At 38.9% G+C, this 19794-nt stretch overlaps 1 protein-coding gene across 1 annotated transcript; it reads left to right on the top strand.

The window, feature by feature from the left end:
• The first annotated feature begins 356 nt into the window (after positions 1-356).
• Positions 357-18024, top strand: sass6.2 (SAS-6 centriolar assembly protein). The gene is given in 18 exon segments (NM_001127031.1): positions 357-430; positions 2261-2321; positions 3643-3722; positions 4263-4367; positions 5164-5335; positions 5440-5517; positions 6228-6347; positions 7676-7867; positions 9017-9211; positions 9887-9976; positions 10756-10935; positions 11894-11975; positions 12207-12304; positions 12504-12632; positions 12807-12886; positions 13865-13959; positions 16530-17499; positions 17969-18024. Coding segments are annotated over 17 exon segments (1920 nt in total). The 5' UTR covers positions 357-359; the 3' UTR covers positions 16622-17499; positions 17969-18024.
• Positions 18025-19794: the final 1770 nt, after the last annotated feature.

The following is a 19794-nucleotide window of genomic DNA, read 5'->3' as shown; positions in this document are numbered from 1 at the left end:
TGTCAGTGCTAAGGTCAAGGCAGGGGTGCAAGCCAAAGCAGAAGGAATAAGGTGGGCAGAGCGGCCACTGGGTTTATTGAGAAGCCTCGGGTAGAGAGTATACGTGTGATTACAGGTGTGGGGGAGATGGAGTTGTGCGCTGAGTGAGCTGTAACATGGGTGCCAGAGAGTGGCCGTGAGAATGCCCAGACAATAGCAGATATTCAGGGTGCGCTCCATTAACATGAAAACAAGGGAAAGGCCACGTATTTAGAGAGACGAGTTTAGGGTTTCTAATAGTAAGAACAAAAACGAAGCAGCACCTTTAGGGATACTGTGCCAAGGCGAGTGGGGCAGAGTGGGGACAATATACTGGGAAAATGTCCCAGATACAGGAATTGCTGAGCCAGCAAGTGAAAATCCTGCTGAGGAACAGAGAATGTGATGAGAGGTAAATATCTGAGGATTCACTTTTTTTCATTGTATTATATAGCAGAATTTATAGTACCAGTTTGTTTCTGGAGGTACCAGTGTGCAGCGTATAACAGCATGGTTTCCACTCTACTCACTTACACCAAGAAGGAAACCAGTCAAATAAATCTCCAGTCAGTTTATCCTGGTTCCCCCTCAAGCAGTTTATTTCACTACAAGTCTTCTTGAGCTTTTAAACTCTGACTGTCATTGGATGTGTATATTACTCAGCCTGGAATCTGCAACCAGTTATATAAAAACCCTAATGCCAGAATAAAAAGCCCTGAAAGCTTGCTGCTGCATGATCGGCTGTGGGTGACATTAAAAACTTATATTTGTGGCTTGATTGCCACATTCTATAACGGTTCTGCAGGGTTTGCCTTTAATGCTCACCTTGGAACAGGCAGTGGTTCTGCAGTATTTTCTTTTGCCAGGAAAGGCCTGAGCTCTTTATGTGCATTGCCAGTAACAGACTGTACACTTTGCAGAAAAGCTAAATTCGGTATGTGCTTTTCTGACTATTGCTAGTGCTGCATGTACAAATGAGCAGTGCCAGCCCTTTGATACTTTACTCCAGTGTCGGACTGGCCCACCAGGATACCAGGAAAACTCCCGGTGGGCCCAGGTGTAAGTGTGCCCTCCTGCTCCTGACCATTTGGCCTGTTTCATGGTCATTCCTTATTTCTGAATGGGAACAAAGAGTAGAAATAGATGGAAGAATAGATGCTAGCATGTAAATAAAAGGGACTTGAAGAATAAAGAGGTTGGGCGAGGAAAGGAGGAAAAATAGTTTGGAGAGTGGGGCCTATGGTCGAAGGTTTTCTGGTGGGCCCCTGGGGTCCCAGTCCGACACTGCTTTACTCCAAAGCCCCTCAATTGGAGCCTCCACAGATATAGCTGGCAATGTTAACTCCCATATCTCTGCATGCATCCTGCCAAGCACTGTATGCAGTAGGTAGCTGGCTAACTTATAGGCCACTGGAACAGAGGAAGCTGTAAAACGGCACCATTTATTTGTACTGAAAGCCAAATGTCTTTTATTGTAAAAAAAATGTGATGCTAAAGATGGCTATATGTCTAAGCAAACTAATGAACACTCTTTACAAGCACAAAATAGAATTTATTTTCCTCCATTGGTGAGTTCCTCTTATATAACCCATGGTGTAGCCTCTCTATAGATTTGTGGCAATACAAGCCCCTTTTTTGAAATTCAAGTATGTGCAGTAGTTGTTTTGTTGGATTTAAATCATTAGATTATCTAGCGTTCTTCATGTAGTATGTTAAAGGGGACATATTGTGTAAAAAACAGGAATGTGCATTATACTTCTTTAAATGTAGAAGGAATGGGCTTACAAATTCCACTTTTTGCTGGCTGTGCAGGGAAGCTGCTGGCCCTCAGCACACTGCACTGTAGGATAGGAACTAATCAGCAGCTAGGTAGACCTGATAGGGAACTGAAGCCTTTGAAAACAGCACTGTATATTATTGATCAGGACCTACAAGATTAGGGTGCGGGTTCACTAATGCTATATGTCCCCATTAGGTACCTTGGTCCTAAGCAAATGATGTTCAAACTAGACTGCAGGTTTGCAGTCATTAAAAAAAAAATGCCTTGGAAGGCCATATCTGCCAGTTGTCCCTAGCTAGACAGTTGTACACTTGTATAAAATTCATATAGCTCCTAAAAAAATCAATCCTTTATCTCTGAAAAACATTTATAGAAAAGTATTCTCATGCTGACAGAATTTCATTTAAATACTTCACTAACTAGGTTTCTAATCAGTGTAATGTTTGATTATCTGTTTTACAGGAGGCTTTATGTTCGGATCAGCATTGAGATGCATACTGCTACAAGCCCTGTACATAAAAAGGTACAATCTTACTCATTTTAGGCCCCATTTACTGTATGTAAGGCAGGGTGCAAAGTGCAAAACATAGTTGCAAAGACCTGCTCATTGGCAGAGTTGTATTCATAACTGGCTGGCTGGGGGTGGCATGTAAGCATATGGCCTTTGTACGAATCCTAGTTTGTACTTCATTCAGATGTGCAAAGTGTAAAGCATCAATGGGCTTCAACAAGCAATGAAGCCATTATTAAGTTCAGGGCTCTTTTTCACCCATAGTGTTGTGTTTTGCATCTTACACCTAATGGCAAAAGTGCAACTTTGCCTCAAATGCAACACAAGTGCTGTGTAACTGCAATTGTGTTGAACCCTTTTGTGTGTGTATCTTAGAACCTATAGTCTATGCAGACCTAGCACATTCCTCTATATCCTTAGATAGGAGGGAAAGTCATTTATTAAAGGACAAGAGAATGTAAATTTACTGGGAGTGGGTGCCCGTGTGTTAGGCACCCTGATTGAATATCATTGCTAACTTAACAAACTTGACAAGCCAGGGTGCTGCTCTCGAGGCACACTATTGCCCTAGTGATCCTATTTGGGTGTTCTGGGCACACACATGCACAGTAAAGACTTTAACTTTAAAATTGCAAATTTTACTCTACAACACAGTATTCACGGGGGTGGGGCACACACACCCCAGTGTTTTTATGTTTCCTTGTCCTTTAATTAATAGAGTGAGTAATTCTGTCATTTGCTAATTATGGTAATGTGCCCTAATAACATGTCTGTTCTCATTATGAAGTGGGATAACTGTTTGCTGGCATTTCACACTGGTTTTTTTGTTTTAAACTTGCACATCACAATTTGTTGTTAGTTCTGGTTGGAATTAATTTGTTTTTTTCATATTTGGTTCATAACGCAGCAGAGTTTTCAGGTATAGCACCCAAGAACTAGCCAGTAGTTCAACTGTAACTTTTGTGATTAAAGTTTTAAAATGCATTCCCAATTTCTAAGTATCATATCACTACAACATTATTGTATAGATAGTTTCTGTTAATGGGTATGCTATTCTGGTAAATATATATTTTCTCAATTCATATATTATTTATATCACCGTAATGTTTTCATATTACAGAAATCAATGTTCTCTTGAATAGCACATTTTTGGTCAGTAAGCGTAGTCCATACTCAGCTGTTAATACTGAAAGCATCTAAAAATCACAGTTTTGTCAAGCTGGAAATTACAGTAATGCAGAAGGAGGTTGTAAATCATCATTAAAAGCACTTTGTATAGGCTGGAGGGGAATTGGTGCCATTGATTTCTCCATTGAGGCTATTTGTCTTACAGGACATGGTGGTTCGGTTAACTGATGACATAGACCCATTTTTCCTTTATAATCTTGTTGTATCAGAGGAGGATTTCCAAAGGTAAAAAACATTCTTATGTGCAAGTGGCAAATTACATTGTGCTTTAACTTAATTTTCTTACTTAAAATATAGCATAACCTAACTCATTTTAGTTTTATACCAATACAGGTATAGGATTCATTATCCGGAAATCTGTTATCCAGAAGGTTCTGAATTACAGAAAAGTCATCTCCCACAGACTCCATCATAAGCATTGTTTAAAATTAGAATTATTTGATTTCCTTTTTCTCTGTAATAATAAAACAGTACCTTGTACTTGATCCCAACTAAGATATAATGAATCCTTATCGGAGGCAAAACAATCCTATTGAGTTTATTTAATGTTTAAATGATTTTATTAGTAGACTTAAAGTATGGAGATTCAAATTACAGAAAGATCCTGTAATCGGAAACCCCCAGGTCCCGAGCATTCTGGATAACAGGTCCCATACCTGTAATGAATATTACACATAATACCCTAGCAATAAGAACCATACACAGTGTGTGATGTTTGGTGTGCTACTACTAGTAATATATTTGTGTTTTCTTACTTTACTGCAGCTTGAAGATTCAGCAAGGGCTTCTAATTGATTTCACTGCATTCCCCCAGAAATTTATTGATTTGATTTGTTTGTGTATCCAGGAAGAAAACAAAGAGACACCAAGGTAAATAAACTAAGAAACTTAGCATGTTATTGTCGAGCTGGCATTGCTAGGGCAGCCCAAAATAGCAATTTGGGGTTAATGCTTAAATGCTGTGCATTTAAATATTCCCAGCCCTGTATTTGGCTTTTGTTTACATTTTTTTTATACTGGACTGGAAAAAGGACTTAAAGGAGAAGGAAAGTTAAAAACTAAGTAATCTTTAACAGAAAGGCTTACAGAACTGCTGCTCTGAGTCCTCTGAAAAGGAACACCACATTGATCTTCTGTGGCAGACTTCCTTCTCTTAGCAAAATCCTTCAGGGCACTGCACGAGCCTGATCAGTTTGCTCCTGTTTCCGCTCTCCCCCTCCCCTCTCAGCTGTAATCTGAGCTAAGAGCTGTTAACTGCCTGCATGCTGCTGTCTGGAAGTGACATTAAACCAAGCTACAATGGCAGCTGCTATGCTAAACAGAGAGAGCTTCTAGAGCTGTTTACTCAGGTATGGTAAAACATTCTATAAAATAAATATATAGTGTTCTAGCTTGCACTATTGTGACTTACCTATTGGCAATACAATGCCTCATTAGAGTTTCCTTCTCCTTTAAAAACAAATAGATGCCTTATTGCTTTATCCAGTGTCTTGCATTTCGTTGTCCAAAGATGGACACTGTCTGTAACTTAACTTTATTGGAAATACATTCTGGTCCAAGGTTCTACTCTGCATTTCAATGATTGCATTCAAATTTTGTAAACCATGGCTGACTGCTATTTTTGCAACATAAACTTATATTTAAACATGTATACTTTCCCTTGCAGATTTCTGCTACAACTGTCTCCATCTAACTCTGTCCTTGGTGGCTCTCCTGCACAACTTGATGTCATAGAGACCAATGCATTTAAGCTTTTAACCCATTTGTCACTTCGACTTCTCCCTGCAAATGACTTGGAAATTAAGGCTTACCTGGCTACATGCTTAAGGAGCATTAAGGTTGTAAAAATTCTGAAAAATTTCTGAATGATAAAATTTGTTGTTTTGATTCATAATAAAACATAGAATATATATGTTTATTTCATTGATTTATATTTGTTTAGGATGAAAAAAATATTTTACAGCAGACTTTGACTAAAACAGTGGAGGATCTTAACCAAAAACTGCTCAGCACTCAGAAGGTAAGGCTGAAGCAAGTAAAACAAAAATAAAAGTAAAGAAAAAACCATATTGATATGATGGTCCCTGAATAAAAAAATCAGCCAGGGCTTACACAACTAGGGAAAGTGGGAATGTGGTATCACTCAGAGGCTTACTGGTTTTCAGCTACAGAAGTTGCAACAGAAGCCTTGACAGCCTGCAGGGCAGACTTTATGTCCTTGATTGCAGCTGTTTGGGACAAAAACAGGCCTTCAGATTCAATAGCATACTAATAGTCGTTTCCCTGTCATAGAATACACCCCTTTTAACTCTTGGTTACCTTGCTCTTGTCTTTCTCCCTTTTTTACGAGCCGCAGCAAACCAAGTTTTCAATGGCTCCAAAGCACACCCCTTAGTGCTTATTTTAAATAGTGTCCGGGGTCTGGCTGCACTTTGCTCCACAACTGAGCACAGGCACAGAATGCTGTGGCAATTAAGGAAAGTTCATTGTATGATGCAAACTGAAAACTCTGGTTTGTGCCTATTTTTTCACTTTCCACCTTACCCCTGTTGTGTCTTTTTACAGATTCTGTTTTGTAGTAAATGTCTTGTTAATACTTAGTAACATGTACTGTGCAATAACACATGAACATTTATATTTAGAGCAGAAAATTCTTTTGTAGGAAAATTTAGTTTACATCTTGATTATACTAACATTTTGTCATATTAATTTGCTGCTAAATTCACGCAGACCTTGTCTGAGAAGAGTCTGGAGTTGGACAGAGTGAAAAGTGAACGCTCACTTCAGGTTACTGCCTTGACTAATCAACACACTGCAGAGATGGCAAGTGAGAAAGAGCAGACCCAGAAGGTACATGGATTTCTATGCAGCTCATAATTGCACCTGCAGAGTGCCAGGACTTATTGTTTTCTTAAACTGTTTATACCTTTTGTGCGGTAACTCAGTAGATCAAGACATGCATTTATTACTATGATCTGTGGGGAGCTGCAGAGCACCTAATGAATGCAATTTTCTTTCTGATATATCATTGGGTCACGACACCATATACCTTTTCTGCAGCTTGCAGCGCAGCAGAAAAGAATGACTGAACTTTATTAGAGGACAAGTCATATGGCTGTGGCACCCTGGGAAATAAAGAATATGACTAGCCCCATGTGAAATTTAAAAATTAAATATAAGAAAATCTTTTGTGCTTTTGAAAAATGGATTTCAATGCAGGATGGAGAAGCTCTATTAACTGATGCATTTTGAAAAAAATGTTTTTCCATGACAGTATTCCTTTAAAATCTTGTACTACGGGTAAGGGAAGTAATAACTTGAACTCCATTACCCAGAAAGCTCCAACATACAGCAATGCCATATTCTGTCTTAAGATGTATTCATTCATCATTTTTGACTGATAATTTTTTTATGATGGTATGTTATATTTTATGATATCCAAGCTAGTACAAATCAAAGCATTTTTTTAGTAGCCTTAATCACATAAAGGCCCTAGATCATATGTTTTCTAGATTATAGAACTTTTTGGGAAATTGTCTTTCCATATTTTGAATAATTTTCAGAATTATAGGTTTTAGATCTACATCACATAGTAGTATTGGTTTCATACTTCAGGTACAGGTATGGGACCTGTTATCCAGAATGCTGGGGACCTGGGGTTTTCTGGATAAGGGATCTTTCTGTAATTTGGATCTCCATAACTTAAGTCTGCTAAAAATAATATAAGTATTGAATAAATCCAATAGGCTTGTATTGCCTTCAATAAGAATTAATTATATCTTAGTTGGGATCAAGTACAACGTACAGCTATAGGACCCATTATCCAGAATGCTTGGGACCTGTGGTTTTCCGGTTAAGGGATCTTTCCGAAACCTGGTGAAAAATTTTACCCATCACTAATTATAGTGTATCAGCACTACTGTACTGCAGATTATTAAATTACCTAAATTGGTTGCATAACTTTTAAACAACCATTTCTTGTATTAATCTGGTTTTAATCTAATTAATCTGGTAATAATTATCCGTTATTTTTATCCTTATTAATCAGCTTGCCTATCTTATTTAGAAATTATTATTAGAAACTTGACATTGTCAGGGATAGCTCTCTATAGTTAGTATGTTTCATTTTGTATTTTGACCTTGCCAGACATTCAGGATACTTGGTGTCTTTTCCTTAGGCTCACGCTCACTTACTGCAACAGTATGAACACCAGAGAAAGGAACTGGAGAGCTCCTACCAGCGAACCATTCAACAAACACAGAGCCGGCTTACCGAGCTGGAAAGCTCTAACAAAGAGACACTAGAGAAGAGGTACAAGGCAGAGTCTACAGTCCGCGAGCTCCGCGCTAAATACCAAGGACTAGAAGAGGTAACAAGTTTACTTCTCTTAGGCCACAATAACACATGGAGTACTGTCTCCTTTTCTCTGACTGTGTTTTGTAGGCAGGTGGAGAGAATCAGATCCGCTCTCATCCACAGCTTAGTGTAGCTAGTGTAGGGTGTCACCCTGAGTGAAGCTACACAGAGTGGATATTGGCCTGAAAAATGTGATGCCTGTCAGTGCAGCTACACAGAGCTGTGGATGCATGTCCACAAAATGGTTCGGTACACCACGTGTGACTGTGGCCTTTTTAGCTTGGCTAAATATAATGGGCATATTAGACAATATAACAGCATTACAATACAATTTGGCAAGCTTATTAAATTTAAAACATTTGAAAGCTGATATGCAATTGTTGGGCCCAAATATCCTCTTCAAACTGCACCAGTCAAAATTCCTTTTACTAAAGCAGTTTACATTTTAGCACTCTTATACTGTACTTCTACTTCTTATCAAAGAGTGAATAAATGCTGGTAAGGAGAACTGAGTGCAAGGTGCAGAAAGCTTGGGAGCCAGGAAACCTGGAGCAGGTTGCCCCAAAACAACTTCTGATTTAAACTCAACTTCTTATTGAAATGTGCCATGTCAACAGTGCCACAACTAGAGGCACATTTATGAGACGGTCTCAATTTTTGCATTCATATTGATGAAGATGGTACAATTTGCATTGCATAAAATTTTTACATTCTAGGATTCCAGAATATTTATAGTCATGGAAAACACTGCATTGTGGGTAACAAAAAAAAATGATTTGCACTAATATTTAGAACTTTGCAAATACCTTCAGTGCAGTAAATGATCTATTTGATTTTTTTTTAGATTAAGATACATGAATAATATACCTGTCACCTGTATTAATAACTATTGTAAACAGCACGATTATGTAATATATATGAATGACTTTGTTTAAGCCAGTGTTCCTTCTAAGTTCTTAAAGGTCATGTTTCCACATGCACACGTATTATAAAAACATAAATTTGATTACTGAAAACATCTCAATGCAGATATATATATATCTGCATTGAGATGTTTTCAGTAATCAAATTTAATGGCAGTCTCGCTCCATATTATAGCACCTCTCTATTTGCAGGCTGTGCTTTAAAACTTTTACCCATTTATTTATTGTGTTTGTTTTAGGAAACTCAGAGAGCCCAGCAGCAGATTGTATCCCTGAAAAGGGAGAACACAACACTGGATGCTGAGTGCCATGAGAAGGATAAGGAGTTGAATCGTCTGCAGACAAGACTGGCTGTTATAGAACAGGAACTGAAGGACAAGGAGCAGCTAGTTTTGCGAAGCAATGAGGTGCTTGCAGCAACCCAAGAGCAAAAGGTAGGAGTTGGATACAAGAATGACTCTTGCTTGGTTACATGCTGTCACACTGTTAATTGACAATGTTCATTGGATATGAATTGTGGTTCAGTTATTTACTTTGAACTATAGGTTTGGAAATAACCTATATAAACCTATAATACATATATATATATTTAAATATGTTATTTCCAATTGTATAGTACTAAATAGGTCTGTACAGGGGAAAGAAATTAAGTGCTAATGAGCTTCAGTTTTGAAACAACTACAGGACCTTACACTGATTAAGGATGCTGTCTCCTAAAGGCATTTTCTAGTCACCTGTGACAGCTATTCACTAGTGCCAATGGACTTATTAGCATTTAAACTACGCTTGAGATGAGCTTACACATGTGTTTGCACCATTCTTTATGATTTAGAAAGGTATCTGCATACAGGCCAAGAAGTTAATGGTATCTTTTGTGATACCTACTAGCTATAACTTAACCTTACATGGAACATTTGAATGGGGGGAAAAATAGGGGTGCCTAATAAATGTTAGTAGAAAGTCCTGTCCATTTGCTGTAGTAAGATAATTGACCCATTTGTGAATGTTGCCAAAGAAATTAATTCTGGTCAGAATGTGTTACAGTATCCTGTTTATGCGACACCCCTACTGGCTGTAGAATTTTAATTCAGAGTATATTTATTTAACAGGTTGTTTTAGAAGCCACCGCTGAGAAAAGGCAATTGCAGTTTGGGAAGCTGGAAGTTACAATAAAATCCTTGTCTGCAGAGCTTCTGAAGGTGAGAATCGCAATGTATTTACAGTATATTGCTATAGCTTGGTATATTTACATATGTCTCATACTTCAGAATATGCCCCCACCCAAGGACAAGGAAAGCCAAATTCACTTGGAGTGCCAATATGTTAGCAATTGAGTTAACTTTGTTTCTTCCATCCTGTGATCGTCTTAGAAAAAAAATACACCAGTCAGATACAAAAGTAGTGCAACAACTTGGCACCATCTTACTATTCCCTGGTGTTCCCTGGGCAAACTTAAACTTGTATCTGCACATTATACAAAATACTCTACAATCCATAAAAATACTCTATCTAGATTTACTCTACTGCACATGCCTGTGTCTAAGTATGCATTAGGGTCCATGGGAGAGGAGAGTATGATGGTAGAGCAACACTTACTTTTTTCCCCAGCCACTGCATTTTTGTTCCTAAAAGGAGCACAAGCCCAGGAAAGAAAACTTAGCAACTGAATTTGTTGGGGGTTGTCTAACATATTAGCACCCCCAACTAGTGAATTTCTATGTCCTTTAAGAATCTATTTACACAAACAATGTAAATGGTGAAAAATGAGTTATGCAAAAGTGTTACTAGTTCAGTTAACTTCACCCAAAGACAGTGTATCCCGGTATAGTGGTTTTAGTCTGAACTAAATTGTATAGAAGATACAAGACTCTTTAATCCATTTAATGTCATTTTTGGAAGTGTAAAATTAGTCACTAAACTCAGTAAGAATGCTGATTCTTCGCTGTAATGTCATTATTGTTTTTTTTTTTTTCTAAAGGCCAATAATATCATTAAGAAGCTGCAGGGTGACATGAAGAACCTGATGAGTAAGTTAAAACTGAAGAATGCTGTGACTGTGCAGCAGGAGAAAATTCTGGCAGAGAAGGAGAAGCAGATCCAGGAGGAACAGAGGCAGCTGCAGGAAGTCAAGCAGAATTTGCGGCTAAGACAAGAAGAGGTGAGCATAGACCCTGTAACAAGGGTGACTTGTTATGCTTCTGATGAAGTATGAGAAGTAATATGATCTAGAGATGTAAACATTACAGAGGAGAGTTATTAAGGGATATAAGAAGGAAGAAGGAAACTCTTGGGAGAGGCCTAGACCAAAAATCTTCCACTCTGTTTCATTTTAAGCAGCACAATCTATAGTGAAGAATATAACGTTTTCATAAAGGTGGCTCTCTGCCCAAATACTGTTTTCAGGAGCCAGGAGTGCAGGGAATGTAAATACAAAGAGACTTTTTTAATACTTAAAAAAGGTATTTATGCCATATTTATTGGGTGGCGATTCCCTTTAAAGGTACAGTAACACCAAAAAATGAAAGTGTATAAACGTAACTAAAATATAATGTGCTGCTGCCCTGCACTGGTAAAAGTTGTGTGTTTACTTCAGAAAGTCTACTATAATTTATATAAATAAGCGGCTATGTAGCCATGGAGGCAGCCATTCAAAGGAGAAAAGGCACAGGCACATAGCAGATAACAGATAAAACACTATTGTATTCCACAGAGCTTATCTGTTATCTGCTATGTAACTTGTGCCTTTTCTCCTTTTTTCCAGCTTGAATGGCTGCCCCCAGGGCTACACAGCAGCTTATTATATAAATTATAGTAGTGTTACTGTAGCAAACACACCAGTTTTACCAGTGCAGGGCAACAGTGCATTATATTTTTATTACTTTAAAGCTCTTTCATTTTTTAGTGTTACTGTTCCTTTAACATATTTTTGTTGGGGTATTTTTTGCCTTAGTATTTAAAAAAGCTAAGCTGGAAAAGAGGAGAATAAATGTAACTCTCTGTTCAGCCATGCATCCCATCCATTATTGTAAATGGCTAAACAGTGGTAACTTGGAGTAATGGAAATGTTGTCACAATGTTAGAGGGTGTTCATATGTTGTTCTTATGTTGTGTATCAGTTTGACAAACTACAGGAACAGCTTCAGCAAACTGAGCAGAATCTTATGGACAGCAAAGAGAAGCTCCGAATTAATGAAAATGGTAAGTGAATACAATGACATTACTCTACAGCCAATGACTAAACTACAAGTTCCTATAAGTCTACTGTACAGCGCTGCATACATACAGTAAGTAGCAATTTATAAATAGATATACATACATACATACATACATACAAGTGTAATGTTCAGTGTGCAAAAAATACTCTGATAGTCTGAATAGTAGATAAAAGACGCAGTTATCCATATAAGGTATTGCATTGTCCATTTACAGTGATATCCTGGCTGAACAGGCAGCTTAATGAGTACCAGTCAGAAGGCACTAATCCCAGCAGTTTACCTCTGAAGACATCTGTGTTACCCAGCCAAGCAGTGAGTGTTCCTAAAGCAGCTTTTACTTCTGGATATAGATGCTTAAATACACCAGTTAGACATGAAGGTTTCTGAGAAAATGCATGTATTATGCCCTCCATATTTGCTTTGAGCTGAACTTTACTGATAGATTTGGGCAACAGGGGGTTATTATAGCAACAATTACCTGAATGTGACTATTTCTCTGCCTTAATATCAGGACAATAGGGCACCTATTCTTGCTGCTCGGATGACCTACCCCCTTCCTACCTCGTACCAGTCCAAATCCTTTATCCCCGTTGCTGCTACATCTAACCAGCCTTCACTTGATGCTCATCCACCACGCCAGGTACTAAATAGTGATGTCCGAACAGCCGGATGTTGTTATGGATAGTGCTTTCTTGTTGGATACTAACTGCTACTGTATTGCTATAATTGGTAAAAAATATATATATTATTGAATATTGGTTGTGTCTGATGTCCAAAATCCTTGTGACTCTTTAATAAAGTTTATGCTCTGCAGGGTCAGTACAACATTTCCTACCCCAAATCAAATCTGCAGTGTTCAGCAACCCAGCGATCTTCCATCACAAATAAAGAAAAGTAGGTGTCTCGCCTTTTACTGCAAAAAACGTAATCTTACATAGAAATCTTGATTTGTTAAGTTTTCTGGTCTTTTCTATCTGACTGTAGAATGGCAATTGTGGCTTGCCACCCTTTATACACAAGCTTGGCAGGTTTTAATACAATGTAAATCTGCCTGTGTCTTCCAGTTATAGTAATCAAAGTGTTGTGTTTGCTTGCTATGGGTTACTGCTTATTAATTCATAATATAACATATAGAGTCATCTGCTGTGCCTGTACCTAACAAATCGGTTATGTCACAACTGTCATGCACAGGATTTCTTACCAGCACTGTGTACAATAATTACTAGGGCTTTAGGATCCCTTTAAAAAACCTGCATTAATAGCAAAAATGGCATCCCCTTTGGTCCACTGGGTGAGTGGGGGTAATATGGTAGACAAAAATTAAGCACCGACACTCAAAGCAGATACAAGCAGGACAAGCCCTTGCAAGTTTATTGCGAATGTGCAACTTGCAAGGGCTTACCCTGCTTGTATCTGCTTTGAGTGTGGGTGCTTAATTTTTGTCTAGACTATTTGGGAGGGCGCCGATCCCTCCAGCATTTGTGCACCAAGCTTTGCATCATTGGAGTGCCAGGGTGTGCGGGTGAGATCTTCTTTTCTACTATGTATCCATTTGGGGGTAATACGGTACCATAGTATTTTTGACAATACACCCCCCTGGACAGCAGTGGTACAAGCCCAGTACAGAGTATGGCGGTATTAGCCTGCACCCTCAGTAGGTATATATTTAGCTTGCTGGGGAATTATGTATGTTTGTGCTTGATGTAATTTGCTATGTACTTCTATATGTTGGTGTGTTTATCTGCTTATGTTGTGACATGGCTACACAGCATGGGGGTACAGGTAGCAAAACCAATTTATGGGGAGGGGCCTGTTAGTGCCTTAAACTCTTTATACTTGTTTATTACAGTGTTCTGGTTATGTCTCTTTCAGTGGAAATGTCATAGGTTTGGACCTAAAGTACTTAAAGAAGAGGGAAGGTGGAGCACCTCTGCAGGGACTCAACCAGAATGTTGCCCCATTCACAGGTAAGTCTTTTTATTGCCTGACACTTGTATCCTTGTCTAAAATGGTATTGTAATGATAAATAGCTGAATCTTCAAGGAGATGGAATGACATTTTGGCATGTTATTGCCAATAGATGAGTTACAATAGTGCAAGCTAGAACGCTATATTTATTCTGCAGAAAGTTTTACCATACCTGATGAACAGCCCTAAAAGCTCCCTGTTTAAGATAGCAGCTGCCATTTTGGCTTAGCTTTTGTGCTTCAGCTGTTAGCGCTGATTACACAGCACAGTTGGGAGGGGGAAAGAGGAGAACACTGAGCAGACTCGTGTCATGCCCTGAATAATCTTCTGAGAGCTGGAAGTCTGACACAGAAGAACATATATACACAAAAGAAGAAAAGCAATACTTTGTTTCTTTTGATAGACGACTCAGTGCAGTGTTTCTGTGAGTGTTTATGGCTGATAAAGCTTACTTAGTTTTGACCTTTCTTTCTCCTTCAAATGTAATTCTTCAAAATGCTAATGTCCCACAGATCGTTAGGCACCCACAATGAATCTCTGCTATTGTGGGAGACTAACCGCTCTGAAATACCTTTCCACTGTTAACAATAGGAGTCACCAGTGGAAAGGCCTTCATATCACTTTGGTTTTCCAAAGTCGCGTGAAGTTACCTTCAGGAGAAAAGACTAAAATGTGATGCTTTTTATATGCTGTACTCAATGCACAAGCCTAAAGTTTTGGCTTATCAATAGCAGCAATGATCCAGGACTTAAAACTTGTCACAGGAACTCCCAATTTTGGGAAGTGTCTGTGACACACACATGCTCAGTAAAATCAATTGGAGTGATGGTTCCTCCTCTTCCTGTGGGTATATAACACTTGATTGTATTTGTAGTATTAGGCTTGATAAAGGGCTGGGTTGAATCCTGAAATGTTGCTTTGTGCACTTGAGTAAAAGTCACTTTTTTCAACATAACCGGAGTGCTGCTGTTTTTTCAACTTCGATACTGTGTGTTGGTCCATAAGCTCAGTAAGTGACAGCAGCACAGAGCATGTGTAGTGAATGCCCCCTACTGGGGCATCTTTGGGGGCACAGATTTTCCCTGCTAAAGGGCTGTGGTTGCCTTGGGCTTGTACAGAAGTCCAAAACATATCTTACAACGTTTTTGCCTACTTCTTTAGTTAAGCTTTAGTTCTCCTTTAATTTTTCTTTATCCACCATATGTAATGTAATCAAGAAGTTTGAGGCCTATGGCACTGTAGGCTGTGGATGCAAGAATAACATTGATCAAAGATTGTGGAGAAGGATTTGTTTGAACTTTAAAAAAAAACCTCAATCTATTGCCAGATTCAAGCTGACCTTCAGACACAAAGTAGAACAGTTTAAATTCACACCAGCTTTCACCAAGTCAATGAAAGAGGGCCCTATGGTAGGAGATCCAGCTGTTGACAGTGAAACATAAATGCTCAAACACACAGGACCAAGCAAACATCCTTCTTGGAGGCCATCCTGTGAATAGATTGGGCAATGTTAGAATTTTTTAGTAAAGCAAATCTGTTTATAATGGGGTTAGAATGAAGCCTTCAGTGAAAAGAACACATTAGTACAGTCAAACATTTGAAGTTTCTCTGATGTTCTGGAGTTGCTTTGCTGCATGTGGAACTTGGGTGCCTTGAGTGTGCATGGCATCATGAGATTATCAGTGCTTTCTGAAGGGCCATATTGAACTGACGGACACTTCAAAAAAGCCCCCAGGAGTGATTATAAACAATGAATGCGGATCTAAATACCATTGTATATTTTGTGTAGATATCAGGAGATCTTTAAAAGATATCCTCAAGCCCTCAAAACAAATAAATGTAAAATTGATCAGGGAGCTTTTCTAAGCAGAATTCCAATTAAGATTCATTTTTTCTAGATTTTAAGATATTTTAATACTAATAGGATCTATTACCTTGAATATTTTGGACCTGGGGTTTTCTATAGAAAGGAGCTGTCGTTCCATAATTTGGATCACCATACCTTGTCTGCTAATAATCAACATTAAAACATTGCATTAGGATCATTTTGACAGCAATATTTATTCATGCAGCTTTTTTACCATCAAGTACAAGGTAATTATTATAGTGAAAAAGGAAATCGTTTTTTTTTTTTTTTTTTTTTTAATTTAATGCACAATAGGAGTAGGCCTTCCTGAAATGTGGAGTTTTCTTGCAGCTTTTCTATATCTGTGTAATTATTAAACAACAGTGCCACCTGCTGGTCCATTCTGGACTTCAGTAGAAGATATCTGGAGAGGGGAGGCCAAAGCAGCATCAGGACTTACCTACCACTCTGCTTCAGAAATGTTTTCCCAGCTGTAGCACAGGTAGCGGAACTGATCAGTAGGTGGCAATGTTATTTCAATATAATTTGTGATAAGTCATGTTAAAAAAGAAAAAAAAAACAAAAGAAAAAACACTAAGCACCAGTAATGGTTACAGGCAGGGGGGTTTGCTACCAAATATTATTATATTTTTTTTTATTGTGGACATTTGTACAGTAAATGATGGAATTATTGACCTTATTTCATTTTTTTTTTCTTGACAGAGCATGTCAAGCCCTCTCTCCTTTCAGTAACACAGAGCAAGACAGCACCTCCCCAGTCTGCATACTTCCCAGCCCATGCTCCTTTTTCCTGACCACTGCAGGCAATATAAGCACTGTTATTTCTGCCTGCTGAACTCCCAGCTTGGTGTGGATTTGCACTGCAATAGGTTTTGTTGTGTCTGAACTGAACAGTAACCAATTCATCAGCGATGCCGACAAGCTGAACACAGTCTGGGCCCTGCAATACTAAATGGGAAATGTGATTATTGCCAGTCTACTGGCCAATGCTTGTCACTGTCTTAACTTCAAATATTTTATATAAATATGTATTCATTTGTGTATTTTAAAATCTTTGTTTTGTTGTTTGTGAAGGTACAAATGCTTAACTTTCATGCCCCTGGAACATGTATTTAGACCTATTTTTCTATACATGGATTTTTTAAATGGCAGATAAGAAAGTTTGCAAACAAAGAAAAAGGAAATTTGTGGGAACATTGGGTGGAAATAACTAATGAGTTGATACCTGCTCAGAATTGCTGAAATGTGGAATATTAGGTATCATTATAATAACAAGGGAAGCTGAGGCGGGGTGGGGGGCTTGGTTTTCTGATAAATGCTCTTGTAACAAAGATTTCAAGGTAAAGGTGCCCTTCATTCTGATTCTTTTCTCTTCTAAATCTTTGATGAAAACATAAGTCCTCATGTAAATTGCAAGTCTGTCAGTCATCCAGATGAGGCTTTATATCCAACTAAAAGGGGTTGTTTAAATTAACTTTAAGTAGGATCTAGACACTGAAATTTAAAGTACCCTAGTAACCAGGCAGTGATTTGGACAAGAATTGGGAATATGAATAGAAGTGGGTCTGCACAGAAAGATAAGTTGTAAAAAGCAACTAAATTGTAGCCTCACAGAGCAATAGTTTTTAGTTGCCAGGGTCAGTCACCCCCATTTAAAAACTGGAAAGAGTCAGAGAACTATAAAAAAAAAGACCCAAACCCAAATGCAAATTTGCTAGGAATGGGGAATTCTATAACATACTGAAAGTTAACTTTACAGTGAACCACTCCTTTAAAACCTTTAGCCCATGCTTTCTGGAAAAGGGAAGATTGTTTTATAATTACCATGATCTTCCTTTCTTAGATTAACTCCGCGTCAATACTTACCGGGATATAGCAAGCTACTCTGTCCCAATGGGAGGGCAAAAGGCTCTATCAGAAATCTGTAATAAGGAATACTCTAACAATGAAGAGAGCCCACAATATGTAATCTCTGAAGTTTACATAAAACGCTTCCAGGTGGAAGCTCCAGAATAAGACAAGGATAAGAATAATCCTACAGTATAGAGCAGTGATCCCCAACCAGTGGCTCAGGGGTAACATGTTGCTCCCCAACCCCTTGGATGTTGCTCTCAGTGCCCCCAAACCAGGTAGTTATTTTTGAATTCCTGACTTGGGGGCAAGTTTTGGTTGAATAAGAACAAGATTTACTACCAAATAAAGCCCCCTGTAAGCTGACTGTGCATAGAGGCTACCTAATAGCCAATCTTAGCCCTTTTTATTTGGCACCTCCATGAACTTTTATGGTGCTTGTGTTGCTCTCCAAGTCTTTTTACATTCGAATGTGGCTCACGAATAAGAAAGGTTGGGGATCCCTGGTATAGACCCTATACCCCAGAATAAGAGGTGCTACCAGACTGAGAAAAACATAGGTGACACCCTGGAAATGAAATGAGAAATACTTACTCCCCTACTCACCAGGAGGCATACACCACATCTATGTTCAGTTTTAGTGCAGATTGCAAGGCACCTGTAAGAAAGGCTTAGTAGAAGGGAGAACCCCCAACACAGGCCTTGAATAGGTATGTATGTATTGTACATGAGGCATGTACAATACATACAGACTAAAGGTAGACACAGTTGTCTAGTAATCAGATCTGCTTTAACCGAAAGCTGATCCCAAAGAAATAAAGTTCACGGGCACCTGGGGTGAGAAGCACCTACACAGTGTAGGATCCAGTGTGCGGGAACTAACAATGGAAAACCCATTACTAGTACCAGCTTCTTATCCAGCAATAAAAGAACCATTGTTGGAAGACAGACCATAGCAACCTTATGAGAAAGGTCTACCTGGTTACCTCTAAAGTTTTCAGGACCAAAATAAAACAACCCCAGAGATGCTCAAAAGGCAATCACATCACGAGACAGGCTGTAGCACATAGGCATATGGCCAGACTCACGCACATAAACAAGTCGGTCTTCATCCTACATATAAGAACATATTTATACCTGTAGAACCATCCCATATAAACACCATAAATCAAGCAGACCCTGGGACTGGGTTGACTACTTGGTTATACCAGTAATGTCAGAATGGCTGTTAATCCATCAGACTAGATCTTTATTGGGACAGATGACCAAGTGTACTCAAAACCAGAATGTATTCTAAACCCCAGTCCAGGAGTGACCAAGCTTCATGAGGAAAACCTTTATCTCTAAAGAGCATCAACAAAATGTGAAAAATCTATGGACAAAGAGAAACCGCCAGAGTGCCCCCATCTTGAAAGGTACCTAGACAGAGCCTTCTAGCCATGCAACCTAGATTCAGGTGAGCAAGCAATTACCCAGAACTCAGCATACTGCAGGTCAGCATAGGAACATTACATGCAAGCCCAATTACCTATATCCATTAGGGCTACTGGTTTAAAGGAACAGTAACACCAGAGAATAAGTGTTTAAAGTTTTTTTTGTTTTTTTTAAAAGAACAGCATTCTGGGCGGCTGAGTTAGAGAGTGGGAGGAATCACCTTCATTTTCTAATGCTGGGAGCTGTACAGCCATAGGCATCCCATGATTATACGCATCTGGGGTTTGCACAGACACGTAACCTAAAGCAACTGCTGGGGTGTAGGGGCCACATACACCATTGCCACAGGATGCCTTTTGGGCAGGCCTGGAGGGCACACACATGAGGGGACAAGCACTTGCCACCAAATGCTCTGATGGCAATACAGGAAGGCAACTGAAACACAGGCAGACATGGCTACCAAACATTGCACAACAGTGCCCTACCTGATCCAGGAGGTGGACCCCAGAATACCCCAAGCTATGGGGTAATGTGCTGGGGACCCATCCACCAAAAAAACCCTGTTGCTTGGAGGCCTTATGGTCAGGTCCAATGATTTCCTGAGGTTAAAAAGAAAATTTTGCTTCTAGTGGGAGCAAAAGCAGAAGGACCAAAAAAAAGATGCCAGTAAGTGGGTGTGGTT

The sequence above is a fragment of the Xenopus tropicalis genome, chromosome 4, assembly GCF_000004195.4.
Source record: "Xenopus tropicalis strain Nigerian chromosome 4, UCB_Xtro_10.0, whole genome shotgun sequence".
Classification (NCBI taxonomy): Eukaryota; Metazoa; Chordata; class Amphibia; order Anura; family Pipidae; genus Xenopus; species Xenopus tropicalis.
The sequence above is the reverse complement of the archived record's forward strand: the minus strand, read 5'-3'. Positions and strand labels throughout refer to the sequence as shown.